At 43.4% G+C, this 22,433-nt stretch overlaps 2 protein-coding genes across 3 annotated transcripts; one reads left to right on the top strand and one right to left on the bottom strand.

Annotated features, from left to right (window-relative positions):
* Positions 1 to 36: 36 nt before the first annotated feature.
* Positions 37 to 1,321, top strand: LOC122611402 (ribulose-phosphate 3-epimerase). 2 transcript variants are annotated; one of them, XM_043784446.1, is made up of 3 exons: positions 37 to 447; positions 506 to 688; positions 898 to 1,321. In XM_043784446.1, the coding sequence occupies exons 1-3, from the start codon at positions 262 to 264 to the stop codon at positions 1,192 to 1,194; spliced, it is 666 nt and encodes a 221-aa protein (XP_043640381.1). In that variant the 5' UTR covers positions 37 to 261; the 3' UTR covers positions 1,195 to 1,321. The 2 variants fall into 2 exon arrangements, with proteins under 2 accessions (XP_043640381.1, XP_043640382.1); XM_043784447.1 differs by having other exon boundaries at positions 506 to 698; positions 898 to 1,036.
* A 55-nt stretch (positions 1,322 to 1,376) lies between these two features.
* LOC122615275 lies at positions 1,377 to 22,433 on the bottom strand. The gene is made up of 14 exons (XM_043790275.1): positions 22,211 to 22,433; positions 10,554 to 10,675; positions 10,254 to 10,497; positions 7,292 to 8,876; positions 7,063 to 7,232; positions 6,666 to 6,995; positions 6,511 to 6,608; positions 6,039 to 6,439; positions 5,653 to 5,979; positions 5,409 to 5,592; positions 5,189 to 5,348; positions 5,003 to 5,129; positions 4,795 to 4,940; positions 1,377 to 4,732 (listed from the first exon to the last, which is right to left on the bottom strand). Exons 2-14 carry the CDS (start codon positions 10,643 to 10,645, stop codon positions 4,424 to 4,426), a joined length of 4,173 nt encoding a protein of 1,390 aa, XP_043646210.1. The 5' UTR covers positions 10,646 to 10,675; positions 22,211 to 22,433; the 3' UTR covers positions 1,377 to 4,423.

Below are 22,433 nucleotides of genomic sequence, written 5' to 3' on the forward strand. Positions count from 1 at the left end.
AGGATTTATTTACCCTGTTTTTTTTTGTCAAACCCAACACAAAATAAATTATCAATTTTAACAAGACCCTAAATTAAACGACATCTAAGTGTTGTGCTAACAAACACGAAGACTCACGGTGCCATCTGCAGAGTTATCGTATCGCCTTTCAAATGTTCCGAGCTCCAGCTCCCCTCTGTGTGACCTTAAGTCAACAAGACGCCGCCAGCGAACCGCGACGTGCTCCACTTGCTCCGCCTGCTGAGTAGCTGTTCCAAGAAGATGCCCGTTCAAGCCAAGATCGGTCCCAGCATTCTCAACGCGGATCTCTCCAACCTAGCGGCGGAGTCCCAAAAGCTACTGGATAATGGAGCAGACTACCTGCATCTGGACGTGATGGACGGCACTTTCGTGCCGAATCTTACCTTTGGTCACCCCATGGTCAAGAGCTTGCGCAACAAGATCAAGGTGAGTTTGCGGTCCTCTGAGCCAGATATCCGATTACCCATTCCACTACCTCATATAGACGGCTTTTTTCGAGACGCACATGATGGTCCAGAAACCGGAGCAGTGGATAGAGCCCATGGCCGATGCTGGTGTCAATCTCTACACCTTTCACGTCGAGCCGGTGCAGGATGTGGTCAGGGTCTGTCGCCAAGTGCAGGAGTCCGGTATGAAGGTGGGCCTTGCCATTAAGCCGGGCACTGAGGTAAGTTAAGGTTAGAGTTATATCACTTTTGCTACTTGGTATGTACTTCCTTTCATATGTTGGCTTGCCTAATTTTATTTATTTTAAAATATACATAATTTTGATAATTCTACTAGCTACACTTTAATGTTAACACAAGCTAGGTCTGTTTTTCTAAAATAATTTTCAAAATATTAAATGATTAACCACATGATGCACTTACCTTATAGGTACAAGAGCTGGAGAAGTACGTGAGCATTGCCGACGTTGTGCTGGTGATGACCGTTGAGCCTGGTTTTGGCGGACAATCCTTCATGGACGATATGATGCCCAAGGTAAAGTGGCTGCGCGATAACTACCCTAGCCTGGACATCGAGGTAGACGGAGGTGTGGGACCCAAGACCATACACTGCTGTGCCGAGGCCGGAGCCAACATGATCGTCTCGGGAACCGCCGTGGTGGGTGCCTCCGATCAGGCGCAGGTGATCAAGGAGATGCGCGATGTGGTGCACACCTACCTCAAATAGAGGTGCATTTACCAGCTTAACGATCGATAGCTTAACGAAGAATTTATTAGATAGGCGAAAAGTTTTGAGAAAATAATTGATTGCAGTTCCTTCAGAATACTTCTAATAAAACAAATTTACAACCGTATATGGTTTTATACATTTATTTATTAACATTTATATAATATATGTTTGTAGGTATATATCATGTTTGGTATGACATGTTGCTTTTAGCTTTTAGTTGGTTATACGTGTCTGCATGTACGTTATGTAGTTACATTAAGGTTACTGCACTTCCCCAGTTATTGTCGGACATTGGTCAAATGCCGGCTTTATTGTCATGGTATTCCTCCCTGTGTTTTCAAAAATAAATTTGTAACAATATTCGATTCGCGTCAAAACTTTAAGATCTGAATGTAAAACTTTTCATAAATTCTCAATGCCTCCGATGCGCTGGTCCAGCCACAGGAAAAGATTCAGTTTGTCTTTATTGTCAAAGTTTGTTATTGTAAATTCTTCACAAAGTTTCGTCTGTGCATAGATAACAAGTGCTTTTCATCAAATGATCGTCTTTAAACATTTACATATAATATTCTGATACGTGAGTACATATACTATGATTCATTATTCATGCCTGATTATGCGCGAAACATATAAATTCAACTAGTTTTTTAATCAGCTCCTGGTTTTTTGGTTTTGCTACACATAACATTTTCGCTACAAATTCTTGTGTTCTTTGTTTTTTAGGGCTTGTTTTTATGTAGTGTCCCTCCATTCACATGGAGCATGAGAAACTGAATCGAATCCTTGGGGGCGATCCCCGTTAAGCGCAGAATTTCAACTAGGATGTGCGATTCTGAGTTTGAGTATCAACTGTTTGCGTATTGTACTTAGTAATTATCTAGTCTGCTATTTATGACGCGTGTAAATTATTTCACTCACTCCAATCGCCAATGCTAAGCATTTTACATCTACAATATATATAATATATGGGTTGTGTTTCGATTTAGTCTAAATGTACATAAAGCTAAGCGTTTTGATAGTAGCCCGGAGCATGGGGTGTATAAAAATAGCTCGCCATGATCCGTGTGATCGTAAATGCTCAGGGAGAGTGAACACCAGAAAACTGAAAGGGTGAAAGGGTTGCTTACTGTTCAAGGCAACAGCAAAAAGAGTCTTGCCTGAGTTCAAACACAAACTATATTTATCCGATGCGATCCTGAAATCTGCAGTGATTTCACGCCATTGCATCTGAAGCTTATAAAAAACTTTACTTTACTATTTCAGACTCGTTTGGTAGTAAAACCTCTGCGAGTTCCAGGAAAAGACGGACATGTCTTGATGCACTGTACGATATCGAAGTAAGCATAGTTTCTATGATATGGGTATATCTTTTTAAGTTTTTATTGTCCTGGATCTGTCCTCTGCTATTATAGCTAGTATGCTCGATCTACAACAGCCCACAGATTTGTCTCGAGTATAATCTAAGCTTTCCACTTTTCGCTTGATAATATGCATGTATAAATTTAGACACCATCACATCTGCTTAAAAGCTAGCACTACAATATATATATAGAATATATGTATGTATCCGTTATATGTATATTTCTTGTATATAATTCAGTTACATATTGGTTTGTGTTCATGTTCCGCCTAAAACATTGTGTGCCTTGTGTAATATGCGCTTCATTTAACCCCCCCATTAAGACTAATAATACTTTTCCACTTGTAAACTGATTGTACAAAACATGCATATATATTGATAGGCATAATATGTCCAACTAGATCTAGTAGTGATCGGTTATACATTTGCAATCTCTTAAAGCATTTCAACAGGTTTTAGCTAGAAACTAGAAACGATAAGTCAATAACATGGAGCTCCTGGAATTCCGATCCACTTCGGGTTGCTGTTGCGGTTCCGACTCAAAAACAATATCAAAGCTGTACACATCACGATGCTCCGGTGTGTTTATGTGTTTTGTGTGTTGAAACAACCGATTTTGAGTCTTTTGTTACGCGTATTTTACATTTCTTAGGAGCGATTCCTTTGCAAAACAGTCGTGCCTACGAATGTCTGCACTCAAGCATTATATCTTCCAGATGACACACCTGGGTTATGGATGAGTAGATATCGAAATCAGGGCAATACCTCGAGCTTCGACTTGAGCGGCCAGTCTAAGTGGGCTTGACAAACGAGGTGCGTTGGCGTGTAAATAGTTCTAAATATTAAGTTACATTGACATTTCTACTATAGAAGGGTGTATACCTTCTGTAGATCACCACGTAAATAGTCGATTCGTATGCTATGTGTATAAGTATATTCCTTCCACTCCCCTCTGTAATCTGACATCTGTCAGACGAAACGATTTTCCATTCGTTTTCTTCCTTTCGTTTGTGTTCTTTAAAGCTGAAACCCACGCATTGTAGTTATTATTTTCATGACTTATATCTAAACGCATTTAGGTGCTTATTGTGCATTTCTCATTATTGTCAACTGCACTTTCTTATTGTTGTTTTTTTTAGATTCATTGTTGTAAGACAGCATATTTGGGTTTGGTGAAGAGTCTACTGCTACATCTATCAAATGCCCAAGATCAGCAATGATTCCTTGTTTTCTTTTGTTCGGTTATAGTTACATTTTCTACAATTGATTTGCTTATTTCCTGTTTTAATTTTCAACACTCAATAGCAATACTTCACAATATTTTTCTGCATTCTTCTTCGATAATCATAATTTTTCCTGTTGCGAGTAATACTTATAATAGTAAAGGATTCATTTTGACCGGAACCTTTCAACACAAAATTCAGCTACAGAATTGAATTCTATTCTGGGTTTCGGGGTATTTAGACACAATTATGAAATAGTTAGATATCGGGTACATGACAGCTATTTTCCTTTTACTTGTTAATATATAAATCGCGTTTGCAATATGTATTGACATATGTTCGCACCCTCTTTTCGGTTTGTCTGGATTATAAATTGTCTGGGGTTTATGCTCATACAAATTTTTTTTGTAAAAAAATTGACAAATAAATTCGGCAAATTGACATATGATTATGTTGCCCAAATCGGTAATAGTCGGTTGGCTAATACCGTAAGTTCAATAGCAAAATATATGTATGTATCCTACAGGATCCATGGGTTCCATGTGGATTTCGTAATTTGTGCAATCGTTTCATGGATATGCTCTTTTCCAGTTAGGTCTGACTGTGGCTCTTTTTGTAGAGTCTTTCAGAGCCGTGGTAGGGATTAATTTTTGGACGACGTCCTGGAATGAGTGTAGTGGTGAGTACCCTCACGCATTGGATCAGTGGCTATTTTGGATAGTATGTCGGGTCCTCCTGGATGCAGGTCGTACTTGTTAACGCGGTCCTCTTTAATGGGACGTGAATGCTTCGCGATCTGCTCCTGTATCCAAGGCACATATTGCACCACGTTCGCATATACTCCCGGCAGACGGGGATGCGCACACATAATGCCCCAGGAGACTATGCCGCCCACGAACCAGCGATTCTTCTCCCCTGGATACGGACACAGCAGCGGACCGCCCGAATCTCCCTGGTGTTTGGGTTACAGTTCCTCTCAAATATACGGTCAGTATAGGGAATAATATCGCTTACCTGACAGGCATCCTTGCCTCCGTCATCGAACCCGGCACAGATCATGCCCTCCGACACCGTCAGGTTGTCCAGCCATTCGTCGCACTGATTACGCGTGATGATGGGCACTTGCACCTCGTTTACTATGTACTCATACGTCGACTTGGCTGTGAAACAAAGTAAACTGATCTATCTTGCGGAACCCGGAAATTACGTCAAGTAGACTCACGGTCCTTGTCCTCCCGCTTTCCCCATCCGATGACGGTGCACATGGTGCCAGGATGCAGATTCCTCACGCTCGGCGGCGGCAAACATACGGGCAATAGGTGTTCATGAAAGGCAACGCGCGTGGCAAGCTGAAAATGTATATAAATATATTAGAGAAAGGACACATTCAGATTTTAGATTTCCTCACTTGGAAGAGAGCTATGTCATTGTCGTGGGCAATAGCCATGTTGTATTGCGGATGCGGAATTACAGCCTTGACCTTGACCTTCTGACCCGAGTAGGTGAAAGAATTACGACGCGTTACGCCCAGCTGAATAGTCCAGTCCTCCAAGTCGATCACGCTATAGCTGTCAGACAAGTAGCTCAATTAGTGGCCAACATATTATCATGCCTAAAATTAAACTAACTTTCCCACGCAGTGTGAGGCTGTGAGCACCCATTGATCCGATATTAGGACGCCTGCGCAGTAGAAAATTTTCTCCGGACCGCCCAAAATTGCAGCCAGGAATGGCCAGTTGCCGGGATTGGCTTGGGTTCCTCCAATGATGCGTCTTGATGGCTTGTGTCTACCCCGCTTTACTCGGCCGCACTCTGAAATAGATAATGAAATAGTAAAAGCCTGATGCGGATTTTCCACCCAGAGCCACTCACCATAATTGGAGCACGTTAGATCGGCCATAGGATAATCCTCCGTCTTCTTGCAGTTGGCAAACTCTTGCATCAATGTCGACTTTCTTTTGGCGTACATTTTCCAAATGTCTGTGGACACATTTACCGTGGCTAGTAGTGGGCGGTGAGTAAGTTGGGTCAGGACACTGGTGGCATTCACGGCCGAGTAGCCCAGAATGGAACACACTGCGCTGGGCGATACTGCTCGATCCCAGTTCTTTACACACGCGGGCATCCACTGCCGCTGACCGATGCGGTAGACCTCCAGAACCCCGGTGCCCACATCGCCGTTCCGCTCACTTAGCCTCACTAAAAGTGATTGGTGAAACTAGTTAGGTCATAGCAAGAACCAATAACCCTTTACTTACAGCAGTTGCGCTCATCCTGGCCATAGGGACAGTCAGTGATACCGTCGCATATGTGCTTGGTTCCAATGCACTGGCTGTCGCCGCAGTAGATCTCGTCTGGTCCGCACCGCTCGCACTTGGCCTCGTCTGCCTGGTCCATACAGTCCAGATGGCCATCGCACACGTACTCCTGCGGCAGACAACGGTTCTGGTCGCACTGGAAGCCATCGCACTTAGGATGCGTAGCGGCTCTCATCACCTCACGAACCTCATCCAACCCCACACAGTCCTCGGAACTCGGAAAGTCCTTGAAGAGCTTGCAGTTTAGGTACTCGGGCAGACTCAGTCCGAAAACGTCGAAGAAGAAGCCGCAGCGGCGCATCGTCTCCGTACAGAGGGTTTTGCAAGGTGGCACGGTGGCCCTATGCGTATTTATTTGTGACCATCATTAATGAGTAAAAAGAAAAAAGGAGAAAAATGTAGTAGAGCCTACCCGCTCTGTCCGCACTTGGGCACGAAAAGCGTGCAGAGAAACAGGGACACCAGCTCGTAGCATCTCACATCCACCAGGGCCTCATAGGAATCCAAGTCCTGCAATCGATTGAAGTTAGTGAAATAAAGGGCTATTCTGTATACCCACATAATTACCGTTTGCGTTTCCAACTGGCCGAAGTGCCCGATATAGTTGGGGAACACGGTGTAGTTGTAGGGAATCTGGGGGCCTTGGCAAAATCGCACAATAATTGGAAGGCATGTGCCTGGGGCTGGATTCTTGCCAAAACTAGTGGTGTCCTCCACGTGAATAGTGTTGATGATAGTCTTGTTTACGAACTTTATAGTCGGATATGCATTAAAGTAGGCAGCCAAACCTCCGGCGATAGCCAGCAGGGCAAAGGCGTTGATAAGGATCTGAAACAGGCGGAACTTTAAGCGGCCGTTCGTGATGTACGGATTGGAGCTTTTGCGCCGGTTAATAATCTGTAATGGTAGGTAGGATGTAATCATTACAATATTATGCAATATTTTTGTAAAATGAAAGTTTTACCTGATGCTGTAAGGACATGGTGTGCGGTGCTCCATTTTGAAAGCGGACGATGGTCTGCAGACTGCTGGGCTGGCCAGCCGCCTTATGAAGCGGAGAGATCGTCTGCGGCGGTTCTAGCTCCTCGATGGGCTCGTGCTGTACTCCCTGACGGCACACGATCGGGGCTGGCGCTGAAAAGGCAGAGGAGCCCTGTGACAAAGCCCGGGGAATTGGAAGGACTTGTACTCACCACTGCACAGTCGCTTGGCGGACAACGAGGGCAGCAGCGGCGCCTCCATTTGCTTGGAATTGTATCCCGGACTGGAGGTCTGGCTAAAGCTGTCGCTCGAGATAGTCGAGTCCTGGCGAAAGTTGATCTTGCTCCTTGGTGGCGGCATTACGGGAGCTTGCTTGCCACTTCCGCGTCCTCCGCCGCCGCCCAGAAAACGAGTGGGAGCCAAATCCATGAGCGGAGTTTGGCGCTGCGCGGTGCCGGGTGCGTTGGACTTACGTCCCCCCTGCTGGGAACCCAGCAGTGGCGCTTCCATAAGCTTGGAGTTGTAGCCCGGACTGGAGCTGATTGAGTAGCTATCGCTGGACAGCGTGGAGTCCTGTCGCTGTTGCATCCGAGGGTACGTAATTGGAGGCGGTTTATTGCGCACGAGCTTATTCCGCACAGTTAAAGGAGGCGGCGGATGAACCCGCGATCCCGCTTCCACTGGATCAAATACGTTTGCCTGCCGCAATGGTGGTTCTGGGGGCCCTGGACGTTTGGTAATAAAATCTGTGGGCGGCACAACAGCTGGACATGGCCCAGACAAAGATGACATGGTGCCGCTGGAGATAGTGCTGGATCCTGCTGAGGCGGCGGACGAAGTGGAGGCCGAGGCCGAGACGCTGCTGGGTTCTTTGGAGCTCTGGGACTGAGTTTCGCCGGTCGAGTGGTTGCTGTTGCTGCAGCCCTTCGCTGACGGCGGCTGCTTCCGGACGGGAACCACTGGTAGCTTGGAACCATCGCTTCCCACACTACTGCTGTTGTTGTTATTGCTGGCCGTGTAAAGGGCAAGTCCCAGACTGGTGTTATTGTTATTTAGCTTATGCATGGCATCGTTAAGCACAGCACGTTCCCTGTACGCCTCCCTGGGATCTCTGGCCATTGGCGTGTCAATCGAACTAGACAGAGGCTTCTCATCGAGCGAGGACTGGGTGTCCACCGAGGAAAAGCGACTACGAAAGTCCACGCTAGTCGAGCTGCTGGCGAACCGCTCACTGTGGCCGCCCAGCGATGAGCCGTAGGCGGAATCCACTGTGCTGCTGGAGGAGCGCTGCGCCCGCTTGGCCATGTGACTTAGCCCGGTATAGCGCCCGGTCAAATAGCCGGCGACCTTGACGGGCGTGGATGTTAGCGACTCGTCGAACACGGAGTTCTCCAGACTCATGCGGTCATCATCGGAAATCCCATCGGCATCCGCATATCCGGACGCCGGACGTGTGGCTATGTCAACAAGCAGTGCTGATTGCAGCCCGGCACCTCCTCCTTGTCCGTCGCTTGATCCCCGGACTACTGCCTCTGCGGTCACGTTTTCTGGCTGCGGATAAACAAATACTGTGCCCGTGCCGTGGGCGCCATCCTGTCCGCCAGCCGAGAGTGGAAGTGGGTGACTCGACGTCTGCCAGGAGGACTTGCCGCGCAGAAGACGCTTCGGAATGGGAGGCGGGGGTGTCACTGGGGTGTCCACCCGCACTAAGTGCTGCTGGTGCTGATGAACCTGCCTTCCTCCCGCGATGGCCCTCTGGTGCGCTGACTGGCCATATTTTAGCTCCGTCATGTTTACCTGCCAGCGAAAAATGAGGAAATTCGAGGTAAAAGGACCCACAGAAAACAGTGGAAAATCGCATGAGTGAATGTGTATAATATAATATAATATAATATAATGAATGTGTGTAAAAAATGTTCTATGACGATTAAATTATAAAATATTAAGGTAAGATAGTTAAAACAAACGATGCTGTAACTCAAAAATGCTCTTATAAGGATAAAGGAAATATAATTTGTTAACTAATAATTAAAAGCAAGTATAATATTCCAGGTCCATGGTGGTAGAAACCATTTTCCACTGTGGTAATCATTTACCACTTTGATCATCCTCTGTGGCAATATTATCCAGCAGCAATATTCTGCAACTTAAGCCTCATCCAGGTGCTGAGGATGAAGTGGGGGAGGACTAAGCCCTCGCTAAGCCGAGCGCAGAAATTCTGACGCGCAGGAAATAACTCGGGGGGATTTTATGCCAGGTTCTCCTTCAAAATGAATCAGTTAGAGGCAAGTGGTTTTGGCTGCCGTCCACATCGATCTCCTGAGGCATGCAAAGCCCAACTATAGCTAATCTCTCCCCTGCCCATCACTCGAAACGCCCTACTGTGGACCGCCAGTCGAATAACCCAAACATGGATGAGCATGTAATTAAATCTGAATACTGTATCCTTGAAGGTTGCAAAACTATTGACTCTTTTGGCTTTGTTTACTTTGCCGTGAAAAGAGCAATAGCAGGATTATTTATTTTTGCAGACGCAGAAGAGCAAAGTTCTCATTTGAAATCATTTTTATGTAAATACATAGTCCCATTTTCTTTTGTCTTTCAGCAGCTCCCATTTCTACAGCAAATTATAATGTGCTGCATTTCCTTAACTTTCTTAAAAATGAAAGGGTATTGTGAAGGAAAAACTCGAAGTTTAAGTTAAAGTATCTTTATTTCCTTACGTACCAAATTCTTAAAAAGTTCTGTGTGCTTGAAATGTAGAAAAAGAATTCAACAGACCTGCTATAATCTTTTTTATTCCAGCCACCACCTTTTTATCTTAATTTCGGTGAATATATTGGTAAATAAGAATATAAATCTAAACTGATTGCTTCTCCACTTCCTTACAAAATATAATTTTTTCCGTAAAAATCTGTCTTAAAGAATTCTGAGCCAAGTAAAAATGTAACCATCACCTTCCGGTGTTGCTTGTTCAACTAAGCTTGAAGTACTAATTTTAAGACTAATTTCCCCAAACATGCTCTGGATCATCTTTATGGCTTAAAGTATTTGTTCTTAAATTTGGAACATATCGTTCCCTATCCTGGTAAAGTATTCTAGTATTACTAGAATAGACCATTTTTTGGGAAGTCCTTTTAGTTTTATGACTTTCAACATAAATCTCTTACTCACAAGCATTTCGGTGGCTGCCTGGGGCAGCTGCGACGGCTTCTGCTTGTCCTCGAGCATTGGATAGTAGTGGGAGGAGTGTCGCCGCACGATGCTGTTGCTGCTGGTGGGGTCGCTGCTCTCACTGATTCTGCCGGAGTTGCTGGGCAACGGCAGCAGGGTAACGGACTTGCACTGCTCCTGCTGCTTGTCGTAGAAGTCCAACAGCGAGTTGAGCGGCAGCGCCAGGCTGGAGGCGCGCTCCGATCTGGAAAGAAGGTTCAGTATGCATCATCTGGCATTTGAATGGTGTGGCAAACTCACCTTGAGCGACTCCGCTGGTCCGCCACCGAGGTCTGATGATGATGGTCCTGGGAGACGCTCAGAAATTGTTTATCCATATCGAGTGCGTTCATGGCTTAATCGCGAGGTATTTCGAAGTCAGTCTGCAATGGAGAACCGGATAGGATTTGTCAGGTTTTGTTTTTCGCCGGCGTTGTACATGCCATGCATATCGAAAGAGAACTGCTCCATGCGGAACATGAAATTTCCCACAGACCAGAATAATACCGTTGATGCAAATAGCTGCGGGGCCTATTGGCCACAGGAATCCAAATCAATTGCTCAATGGCCCCCACTCACACACTCGCAGTCCGGCACGTGACAATAGATGCCACAAAAGTTGAAATAAATGCAGTGTGTCTGTGTGCCTTTGTGCCGGGATATACATACGTGCGTATAATATGTGTGGTTGGCATATTGATGCCATCGGAATCGGGCCAAGCAATTTGGTCTTTTGTGTCTAATGGATGCCATTAGTCGGCTCACAGCACAATGGACCCCGCGCGCGGCTCTCCCCATCCCAATGCTTATAAAATGTGTCCAAAAGCCGATTCGAACCGAACTTAGCCACACTGCACCATAGACGGGACAATTGGAAGCGAGTTGACTACCCCTGAGTTTCCCTGCACGGTCAAATTAAGTTAGTGAATCAGAAGTGGTAAATACTGTGCAGAAACCGTTGAGTCTTAACTAAAATAATATACATTAACCGTACTGAATACAATGAAATGAGCATCACGGATTTTGGATCTTAGTTCTCTTCCTGTTGTTTTTGTGTTTAGTTTAAACAAGAGAGAACGCTATAGTCGAGTTCCCCGACTATCTGATACCCGTTACTCAGCTACTGGAAGTGCGAAGGAGAGTTTTTGGCGGTTTGTGGGCGTTAGAGTGGGCGTGGCAAAAAGTTTTTCGGGAAATCGATAAAAATTTACAAGACTAATACAAAAATGAAAAAATATCAAAACATTTTTCAAAAGTGTAGGCGTGGCAGTTTTTGGCGGTTTGTAGGCGTTATAGTGGGCGTGGCAAAAAGTTTTTTAGCAAATCGATAGAAAATTACAAGACTAATACAAAAATGAAAAAATATCAAAACCTTTTTCAAAAGTGTGGGCGTGGCAGTTTTAGGCGGTTTGTGGGCGTTAGAGTGGGCGTGGCAACATGAATCGACAAACTTGCGCTGCGTCTATATGTCCCTGGAGTCTGTATGCTTAATCTCAACTTTCTATCTTTTGTAGTTCCTGAGATCTCGACGTTCATACGGACGGACAGACAGACGGACAGACGGACAGACGGACGACAGACAGACGACGACATGCAGATCGACTCGCTACTGATCTGATCAAATATATATACTTTATATGTCGAACGCTTCTTCTGCTGTTACATACTTTTAACGATTATATTTTTACTTACGATAAGGTATAAATAGAACACTATAAATTTTCTTATTACTTTAAAGCGAGGGCTGATCAACAACTTTAAAACGCATTTTGCCTGCAACTTATCAGCTTATGGAGTCACATTCAAGAGCGTGCTACTATGACCTACTTCGATCGGCTGCATGGATGCGAGCGTAATGTTTCGGGCGTGAGAGAGAAGGCGACTGCTGTTGTCTAACAGGTTGAAAACCGCATCGCAAAGTTACCGAGCAAAATAAAAGCTCTCACCCCCCACAAGCGCCACGCCCACCGACGAACCTCACGTGGTCGGCGGCAGAGGACAGAGGTCAGGCACCGGAGATCACAATGTGTCAAGGACGTATATTGACCCTAGTCTTATCCAATCAGTTCGGAGAGGTGAGGCTTGTGAGCATAAGGGCAGGTTTGCAAGTGAGCATGTTTCCCAGAAAAGCGGATATACATATACATATACATATACATATATATCTATATCAATCATCCTGTAAGGTTGGCCAAAGCGGATCTTAAGTGGCTTCTAACTTGAGAGAACTCAATTTATTTTCTAATGCTAACTAAGGTTGTATATTTATTGGTAACATTTTTCTTGACACCTCTGTAATAATTCTCCATACATTAATGCTCTTCAGTAAAATTAACCTTAACGATTACTTTTGTATAGTTCTACACTAGAGTTAATTCAATATGAAAACGGTTTGTCTTGTCAATTTGAGTGTTCAATCATCAGTAACCTTATGGAACTGAACCACATGCCAAATCCACATAATTGCCCTTGATTACCTAAAGGTTTTTCTTCAGGAGCAAAATCTTACATATTGTTTCGATTCAAATATAAATGAACTATTATCTGCAGAGAACGAACATGCGCGGTAATAAGAAATGGAAAGAGAATTAAATAAATTTTTATAATTAAACTTAAAATTATTATTAAACAATTCATATCACAATTGAATACTGACATTATTGGAGAGAAAATCACGTTCGCCAGTTAACAAACGATGGCCCTAAATTGTTTTCAACCTCTTGCCGAGATCATAATCGTTTATGGCAATTATACTTACGCGACTGTGCTAACAATCAGGCATTTGACCTTCCACCACTTAAACAGGGCAAATATCCAGCCGCAGATGGTTATGCATAGAGTGCTCCTATTAGGGTCCACGTTTCCGGGGGACCGTCGAGGACTGAATAAACACACAAATTCTATTTGCTCGGCATTTGTATGCTGAACACCAATTCCAAACTCATATGAACCATAAATTGTTTGCTTTTGTGTCGGCCCAATCCCCATCTTCGCTTCGCCAGCAAATTCAGCAGCAAATTCGCAACGCAAAAGCAAACCCACTCGGGTACAGGAATGGGGAAATCAAAAATGGGTCTACGGCGCTTTTAAATTGTATTAGGTCGAAGGCCGTCGCCGAGTAGTCCCGGCAACAGCATTTGAATTTAAGGTTATTACCTAAATTGTTGGCGCATTTGCCAAGTGTCAGCCGCTCAAATTCCAATCACAAATCTGAAATCTCGGCCCTGTCACATGGAAAAAAAGGTTAGAATTCCAATCCTGTCCAGTCCGAGTACTGGTTCCCGTGTACGCCTGCTGATTGCTTTGGTAAACAGTATTATATATATACGACCGGTGGTCCATATAAATATTTGTCCAATGCTGGCGCACAAAATTACCTACACATTGCGTATGGCAATGGAAATGGCAATAGCAATGGCATTGACATTTCGAGTTAATCAGGACACAGTTAAATACAGGCCTTCAGGACTTCAGAGTTTTCCCACAAGATTAGCACAGTCAATTTGAACTGGACAGTCAAAGACCATTCTAGATTCCTGAACTTGCGGCTGGCACTCCCCTTAAGCAGTTTGCTTTTGAATTCCTCGCATTACGCAATGAATTCAGCTAGGCAACCACTTGGCCTCCCCCGTCAATATCAAAAATAGAGGATTGGGCATAATCAATCTTTTATAAGTCGATGTAGCCCAGGCACACACATACTAAATTGAAAGGAAATCATTAAAAATGCGCCACATGAGTCCTAGTTATATAAGGCTTGAGCCAATTACAGTACGTCTGCCGGACATCTTTCGCTCTTTCCAGTCACCCAATCAGCCCCATGGTATGGTGCCGGCCAAATTCAAATTCCAAGACGGAGTCCTAGGAATTTCATTACCAAAACATTCTGGTCAGGCAGAAGTAAAAGGAGCGTGTGAGACCCTCGAGCTGCTTCCTTAAATTTTTGTTGGCGGCAATTATTGCACGCACTTGGCCTTCCATATTGCGCATTCACTTTTAGGCGGGTATAATTTAAATTTATGGCCCCTCACCGGTTGCGTCCACATTTGTCTGTCGCACACATAAATTACGTCTTTTTTTTATATAAGTTTGCTTTCTTTTTTTATTATTTATTTATTTATAGGATCTCAGAAATTATGAGCCTAACAAAAAAGGACCTGAGGAAGGTCATTGTTGGGTCGGAAGGTCTTAGCGGCGAAAACGGGATCGGTCGCAAACCCGCGTTAGAATGTGAAGTTAATTTGCTAACGGCTCTTATGTTCTGAGATCTCGCCGTTCATACGAACAGACGGACATGACCAGATCGACTCGGCTATTGATTCTGATCAAGGATATATGTACTTTATATGGTCGGAAACGCTTCCTTCTGCCGGTTACATACTCTTCAAAGAATGCAGTATACCCTTTTACTCTACGAGTAACGGGCATAAAAAGTGCATCGTCAGGCCAGTTAGATTTCTAGTTGTGTAGCATACTTCCTTGCGTTCTCGGAGACAGCATTACTACGAGCTAACAACAATCAACCGATGTACGTACAACGTACCACACGCGTCAGAATGCGAATACGAGGCAGCTGACGGCATTCATGCATTTCTAATGAGCAGTCAACGAAAACTAAATACCTTGGCCTCACGGTAGATTCCTGCGACCACTTAGCTAATATTGTCGCGATGTGCAACGCGGAACGAAGGAAGCTACATATACTACCTGCTCAATAAGAGAAGCAAGCTACCGCTCCGATGCAGGCTTCTAACTTACCAGCAAATTATTGCTCAAACTTGGCGATATTGGAGCCCAAATATGGGGCATTGCCGCAGCGTCACATCGCAAAAAATTCCAAACGGTACAAAACAAGACCATGAGGCTTATTACTGGCTGTGAATGGAAAGTCAGTAATAAAGCGCTGCACCATGATTTCAGTCTGTCTGCTGTCGAAGAACAGATATTGTTCCATTCCAGCAGATACAACGAAAGATTAAAGTCCCATTGAAGCAGACTTGCCTGATATCTACACAACATAATCCCCTTAAGAAGATTACGAAAAAGGCACTTTAACCTTCTTATTAGCTAAAACATAAAATAGTTACAAATTTTACAACCAATCGTAACTAAGTAAACAAATACTACGAGTGTAGATATTATAGCAAGAGAGAACGCTATAGTCGAGTTCCCCGACTATCTGATACCCGTTACTCAGCTAGTGAAAGTGCGAAGGAGTCTTCAGCACTGACAGTTTTTGGCGGTTTGTGGGCGCTAGAGTGGGCGTGGCAAAAAGTTTTTTGGCAAATCGATAGAAATTTATAAGACTAATACAAAAATGAAAAAATATCAAAACATTTTCAAAAGTGTGGGCGTAGCAGCTTTGGCGGTTTGTGGGCGTTAGAGTGGCGTGGCAACATGAATCGACAAACTTGCGCTGCGTCTATGTCTCAGGAGTCAGTATGCTTAATCTCAACTTTCTACCTTTTGTAGTTCCTGAGATCTCGACGTTCATACGGACAGACAGACGGACAGACGGACGGACAGACGGACGGACAGACGGACATGGCCAGATCGACTCGGCTATTGATCCTGATCAAGAATATATATACTTTATATGGTCGGAAACGCTTCCTTCTGCCTGTTACATACTTTTCAACGAATCTAGTATACCCTTTTACTCTACGAGTAACGGGTATAATAATTAGATATAAGAACTTTAACAAGATAAACGTAAATATAGTCCAGAAAAATTACCAACACTAGATTCCCATTTGTTTATAGTCATTTATGTTTTCTGATTCCTAAAAAAAAAACAAACAGCCTATGCAAATTTGACATAGAATGATGAATAAAGGCTCCACACCTGATTTGTTAAAAAGGACTACATAATAATATCTCCCATGCACGTACATCCGACCTTCTTGGATTTTTCCACTGGTCTTGCGTAACGCACTCAGAACACATTCGAGGGAGTTAGATGCAGAATTGTTGTTCCTAAGGCAGGAACAAAGAAGATGTTGGGCGAAGGGCGTGGCGACTGGCACGCCCATACAATTAACAAACAAAATATTAGAGACCTACACACACACTCGCGCAGAACAAGAGTGCCATTGTTGGTAATTGTGCAATCAGCAATGCGATAGTCTGCGCCATAATGCGATTGTGTGCCGTGAGTGCGTGTGTGTTAGCCAGCGCGTGCTCCGAATGGCTTTAAAGTAAGTGAAAGGCTGAGAGGGGAACATAAAAAGGCGGAGCTGGGGGCAGCGCAAGAGCTTAAGCTGGTTACGCGCAGGAGGGCCTCCAGCTTTGCCCACTTCCGCTCGACGCCCGATTCGATTTCCATTTCCATCTCACATTCATAGGGCGTTCCGTCGACTGACAATCATCAGCGATGGGTGTCTGTTTACTATTGCCTGCTTATCGGCGGTGCCAGCGAGGCACCGCAGTCCAATCTCTTCGCATCCACTTCATTGAGTCTCATTTCCGGCACCAGTCAATCGGTCACATGCAATGCAGCCAGAATAGAAAACAAATGTTCGATAACATGTCCTTTTATTTGGTTCGAGACAATATTTTCATGATTTTCAGTTGTACGAAGTTCTTTCAGTTAATTGTATAATATATCAACACTCAAATAGCACTTGGCACTAGAAAAGAAAAAAACTGCATTGGGACTCTGGTAATCAAATAGCGGGCTTGCCAGCCAATCAGATTCCCTGTTTGAATAATGCCCTCCAGTTCTAGTCTTCTGAATTTGCAAGGCTCAACTAAACTGAAGTGACACAGCTTTGCATAAATCTGCAAGTAAATTCCAAAATGTGCACATGCTTGCCCAGTTGTCTCCACTCACGAGTATTCCTGAACCCCAAAATAATAAATATTATATTAAGAAAAATAAATAATATTAATAAAATAAATATTAATTCGATACCAGCTGTTAGACACTTTTCTTCTGTGTACTAAACATGACATATATAAATGAAAGTTATACACAGTTTTTTCGCTTACATGCATATTCTGTCAGTCAAATTGTCAGTTAGTATGTCACTGAGTTAGTCAGTCAATCAGGATTGCAACTGCCACAACTCACAGCCCCATAGGCGATAACAATGGTGGGCATTGAGCAATTTGCTGGGTGCGTTCGCTCAATTCTCTGTACGAGTATTTGTGTACGGATACATTGAACGAACAGGATTTACTGTCATCGTCAACGCCATTGTCCTCTTTGTCAACTTACGTTCCGATCAAGGATGGTCGGCCCCTGTCCCCCTGTCCCCCTGTCCGCCAGAGCCAGAGCCAGAGCCTGCTCCATCCAGCCTCTGGTTGCCCAAGTCTGGTCTGGTGTGGAGCTGGGTCGCCAGCCCCACTTTCATTAGTCAATGCGCCAGTGCTGGCGCTTTGTTTCTGACATCCCAATGGGCGCACGTGGCGTTCCTCGCAATGTCCTCGGTGGGCAACGGGTGTGGAGGCCAGCAGATGTGGCGTCATGCGATGTGGTGCGGCTTATGATGCCTGGCCGAGCACTGATGGCTGCCTGTCTGTCAGCCAGTGGTGCTGGCGATGTGTGTGCAAATAGATGGAACCACGCAAGCGGAAGTACAGCGGAGGTTGGGACTGCTTCCAGGCATTCAAAAAAATCATGACTAGCTTATTTTAAATCGGGCTTTGGAGGATAGTCCCATATTTAAAAATATCTATAAAGTGAAATTTCTGAGAAATTGTAAAATTTTTATCTGATTGATAGAGAAAATTAATTATTAACATTTACTAATTCTTTTTCTCACTTAATCTTTGATACAAAGCTAGTGCAAAAATATTAACTTTTGAACAATTGTGAAAGTATCAACATACTCGCCGAAAAGAATAAGTAATAATAAGTACAAGAAGTATACTTTCTTGCTTAGAACCACTAGCCGAATCTACTTAACCATGTCCGTCTTTTCTCTCAGAAATTTAAATAAAGCAGGGCAGGGTGTACATATAATCACTATGGTTAGACGGAAATTTTAAGTTTTGGGCCTAGATGGAACTTTGACTATTGAACTTTGACAAAATACAAGTTCGTTAACGAAATTAAAGATGATAGAGAGTTTTAAAAGGTTTTTACTACGTTCGTTGTTTACTACCTTCCCGATAACTTAAGGCCACCAAAGGAAGAATATTCAGATCAAGATGAGATTGTTATACCCGTTACTCGTAGAGTAAAAGGGTATACTAGATTCGTTGAAAAGTATGTAACAGGCAGAAGGAAACGTTTCCGACCATATAAAGTATATATATTCTTGATCAGGATCAGTAGCCGAGTCGATCTGGCCACGTCCGTCTGTCCGTCCGTCTGTCCGTCCGTCTGTCCGTCCGTATGAACGTCGAGATCTCAGGAACTACAAAAGCTAGAAAGTTCAGACTAAGCATACAGACTCCAGGGACATAGACGCAGCGCAAGTTTGTCGATTCATGATGCCACGCCCTCTCTAACGCCCAAAAACCGCCCAAAGCTGCCACGCCCACACTTTTGAAAAATGTTTTGATATTTTTTTATTTTTGTATTAGTTTTGTAAATTTCTATCGATTTGGCAAACAACTTTTTGCCACGCCCACTCTAACGCCCACAAAACCGCCAAAAACTGTATGTGCTGAAGACTCGACTTTGCACTTCGAATAGCTGAGTAACGGGTATCATATAGTCGGGAAACTTGACTATAGCGTTCTCTCTTGTTTTTATATTAGACCTAATTAAAACCACGTTTACTCATTCAGCACGCTTTATCAAAATATTTCATTGTACCGTTTGAGAGTTTCTATGTATAGACTTAACTTGTTATTATATTTATCGAACGTTTTTCTGTGGGGATATTTCATTATTACTTTAGGATTTTTGTCCGCTCATTCTTCTAGATCAACAATTATAGTTTTGCTGTATTCCGATCGGACAACCACACCGCTTATTTTTTGTTCGCTTTTGGCACATCTCTCCTGATGCTCTACGTGGACTGCCGTCCACAGTGATAATTAACAGTAAATTTAAAATAAGAATAAGTTTTAATCATCGCACTTTTAGTTAAGTGTAGAAGGTCCCTAGCTGGGAGTGGGTACCTAACCCCCGTATCGTGTGCATCAAACCGTTTACGGCAGACAGTCGCGTAGAGGAGCAGCCGTACAGTGAAGCAGTGGAGCAGCCACACAGCAGGGGCCATATGCTGTCCGTAGTTATCATAAGGAAGGACGGGCAATGTAGTGAAACGGAGAAACAATTCACAATCGTGGAGCCAGCCCCTTTTGAATCCAGCTAGCCGTTTTGCTGTCCGACTGTCTGAATTGTCGACGGTTTAAGCGGAAATTGATTTTCGTACTTCGACGCCTCAACCGGCATACCTCCCTACCTGTGGGTAGTAATTTATGAGTGTTTCTCGGCAGACAACCTCCAACCTCCACACATGTTTGTGTGTTATCCAACTGGGGACTGCACTCGCACCGCCTTTCAATTAATGCTTCGACCAACGTCTTTGAAATTGCAAAAGCAATCAGTTGACATCCTAGTGAAGCCTTTAAAAAGGGAGGTGGCTGGGTGGCAACTGGGTTCACTTTTCAAGGACACATACAAGCCACAGAGCAGCTGCAGCTGCTTCTTCAAGAAGAAGTCGGTTGTTCGGAGGCATTTAATTATACCACCCCATTTTGAATTAAAATCTACCAGACTGGTGCCTAAGATTCAGATTCATTAAAATCATATCAAAGCAGTCGAATTCAGCAATTTATCTGTGCCATTAGATTGGGGCGATTTCACGCTCCGCACGACAGGGAACATTCCCTGCATCTGGGCTGCCAGGATAATACATTTGTTGTAAATTCCTCGGCAATTTACCTTTTGCGTAGGCAAAAGATAAAATATTTGCATATTAATAGGAGTCCAAGTTAAACAATTAAATGTAATAAAACAAAACTTTGATGAACATAGAAAAATTTAGCAAAAATTAATAAAGCTTTTGTGTTAATTGCAAAAAAGCGAGTTCACGAAAAAAATACTACATGTATGCAAAGTGTGTTTATTGCTAAACACAAATAAGGTTAAACCAGTTTCCAGTAAGATATCGTTTCCCAATTTAATTGTATTATCTGTTCTTTTGGGATGCAAAGCAAATTAAAGTACAACAAATTTATGTAGACAACTTTTTATACAAGTTTTTGGTTAGTGGCGTGATTTATGTTTAATAAGTACCTAAATTTTATTGTTTTTAAGAAAATTCCTGACTGAGTATCCTAAAACTGTTGTGATGATAACCCACGATTTATGAATTAATAAAATGTCGTATGACTCATTTAAATGCAATTTGGCCCGTCCGCTGAACTCCAAAATCCACTGTCTTCTTTTCATTTTTTTTCAGGATACAGACTCTTTTAATTGATTTCTCATTACCGTGAATCGGAATTTATGCGAAAAATTATTATTCAGAGCTTGGTCAAAGCGTTGCTTAGTTATTTAGTATTTAAGACCCCAAGCCCGAGTGCCCGTATAACACCATTCAGATTTGAGGCATACAGAGGAAAACCTGATGAGCTAATGCCAGCCAAGGCCCGAATAGGGAAATTGTTGTATTTGCCTCTGTCCGCTTTTCGCAGTTCTTTTCGTCCCATCGATTTTTGTCCTATGTGCGGGTGTGAGTGGGATTGTAAGTGTGAGTGTGAGTGTGAGTGCTAGTGTGTTGGTATTTGGTCCTTCCAAATTGAGTTCAAATGCTGCGCGACTGGCCGAGGTTCTTGGGATAGCACAAGTTGATACAACTTGGGTAGCGAGCAACGTGGCGCTTAAGTGTGATTCCCTGTAGGCTGTGTGTGTGTGCGTGCGGCAGAGACACACATAGGTGTGTGAGTGTGTATAGTGAGTCAGTGTGTGTGTATCTGCCTTGTTGTCCTGTTTGTTTTCCACTTCAACTCGCCTGGGTCTAAGGTTCAACCAATTTATTCTCTCACCTCACTCTTCGTCCTTTTTTCTCTTTTTTCCCGTTGTCTCTTGCGCTCCTCCTCTCTCTCCTCCTGGAAGCTTAGAATGTTCGTGCCTAAGTCAAATAATTCGCTAACACATCATTTCACACTTAAATGCTGTAAAAAGAAGCATAAAGCTCTTGGTCCAAGCTCTTGTCTATAAGCAAACTATACAAGTAGAGTAGAATTCCCCTTCAGATTAGTAAACCTTATGCCCTGCAAAATCTTACACATCGCAAAAAAAGGGCACCTAATATAAAATAAAACAAGAGAGAACTTTATAGCCGAGTTCTTCGACTATGTGATACCCTTTACTCAGCTAGTGGAAGTGCGAAGAGAAACTTCAACACTGACAGTTTTTGGCGTTAGAGTGGGCGTATCAAAAGAATTTTTTCGCAATCCGATAGAAATTTACAAGACTAACAAAAATGTGAAAAAATATCAATACATTTTTCAAAAGTGTGGGCGGTTTTATTTGCGTTGGAGTGGGCGTGGCAACAAACTTGCGCTACGTCTATGTCTCTGGAGTCTGCATGCTCCATCTCAATTTTCTAGCATTTATAGTTCCTGAGATCTCGACGTTCATACGGACAGACAGACGGACGGATATACTTTATATGGTCGGAAACGCTTTCTTCTGCCTGTTACATACTTTTTAACGAATCTTGTACACCCCCTACAAAACGTGCACGAACGGGCGCAACAGTATTTAATAAATCAAAAAATCGATTGTGGTATAAGTATTAAAGAATGTTACGATTATATTCTTTCATATTTGCAAATAATCCTTACAGCTTTGAAAATTTCTCGGCACAATTGCCACATAAAAGAATGCACTAATTTGTAAAAAAATAGGATGTCAACGTTATGTATTTATGTATTTATTAAGTAAAAGCTTTAAAGGTGGCATTTATGGAAGCTTCACTGTCGGACGTGTGTCTGTATGCGTTACTTACATATCTCAATTGCTGACGTTTGTCTGCTCACATTTGGCGGTTGTCACTGCTGCTGTTGCTCTTGTTGCTGTTGTTCTTGGTTGTCGTTTGTCTCGGCCTTATTATTTGTGTTGCAGTTGTTGCTGCTGCTGCTGCTGTGGTTGTTGTAGTGGGTGCTGTTCGTTGGCAGCCAGCATCAATCTCCGTCCAGCATTTTGGCATCTTTATGTTTCGCTTCTTCTTT

The sequence above is a fragment of the Drosophila teissieri genome, chromosome 2L (genome assembly GCF_016746235.2).
Source record: "Drosophila teissieri strain GT53w chromosome 2L, Prin_Dtei_1.1, whole genome shotgun sequence".
NCBI classification, from domain to species: domain Eukaryota; kingdom Metazoa; phylum Arthropoda; class Insecta; order Diptera; family Drosophilidae; genus Drosophila; species Drosophila teissieri.

Bases quoted from the DNA above. Each gene is read 5' to 3' on its own strand.
- LOC122611402 (XM_043784446.1), top strand. From the start codon at position 262: ATGCCCGTTCAAGCCAAGATCGGTCCCAGCATTCTCAACGCGGATCTC. The intron at 448-505 runs GTGAGTTTGCGG...TACCTCATATAG, and splicing joins GCTTGCGCAACAAGATCAAG to ACGGCTTTTTTCGAGACGCA. The intron at 689-897 runs GTAAGTTAAGGT...CTTACCTTATAG, and splicing joins CCATTAAGCCGGGCACTGAG to GTACAAGAGCTGGAGAAGTA.
- LOC122615275 (XM_043790275.1), bottom strand. From the start codon at position 10,645: ATGAACGCACTCGATATGGATAAACAATTTCTGAGCGTCTCCCAGGAC. The intron at 8,877-10,253 runs GTGAGTAAGAGA...TTTCGCTGGCAG, and splicing joins AGGCAGCCACCGAAATGCTT to GTAAACATGACGGAGCTAAA. The intron at 7,233-7,291 runs GTGAGTACAAGT...CTGCCTTTTCAG, and splicing joins CGCCAAGCGACTGTGCAGTG to CGCCAGCCCCGATCGTGTGC.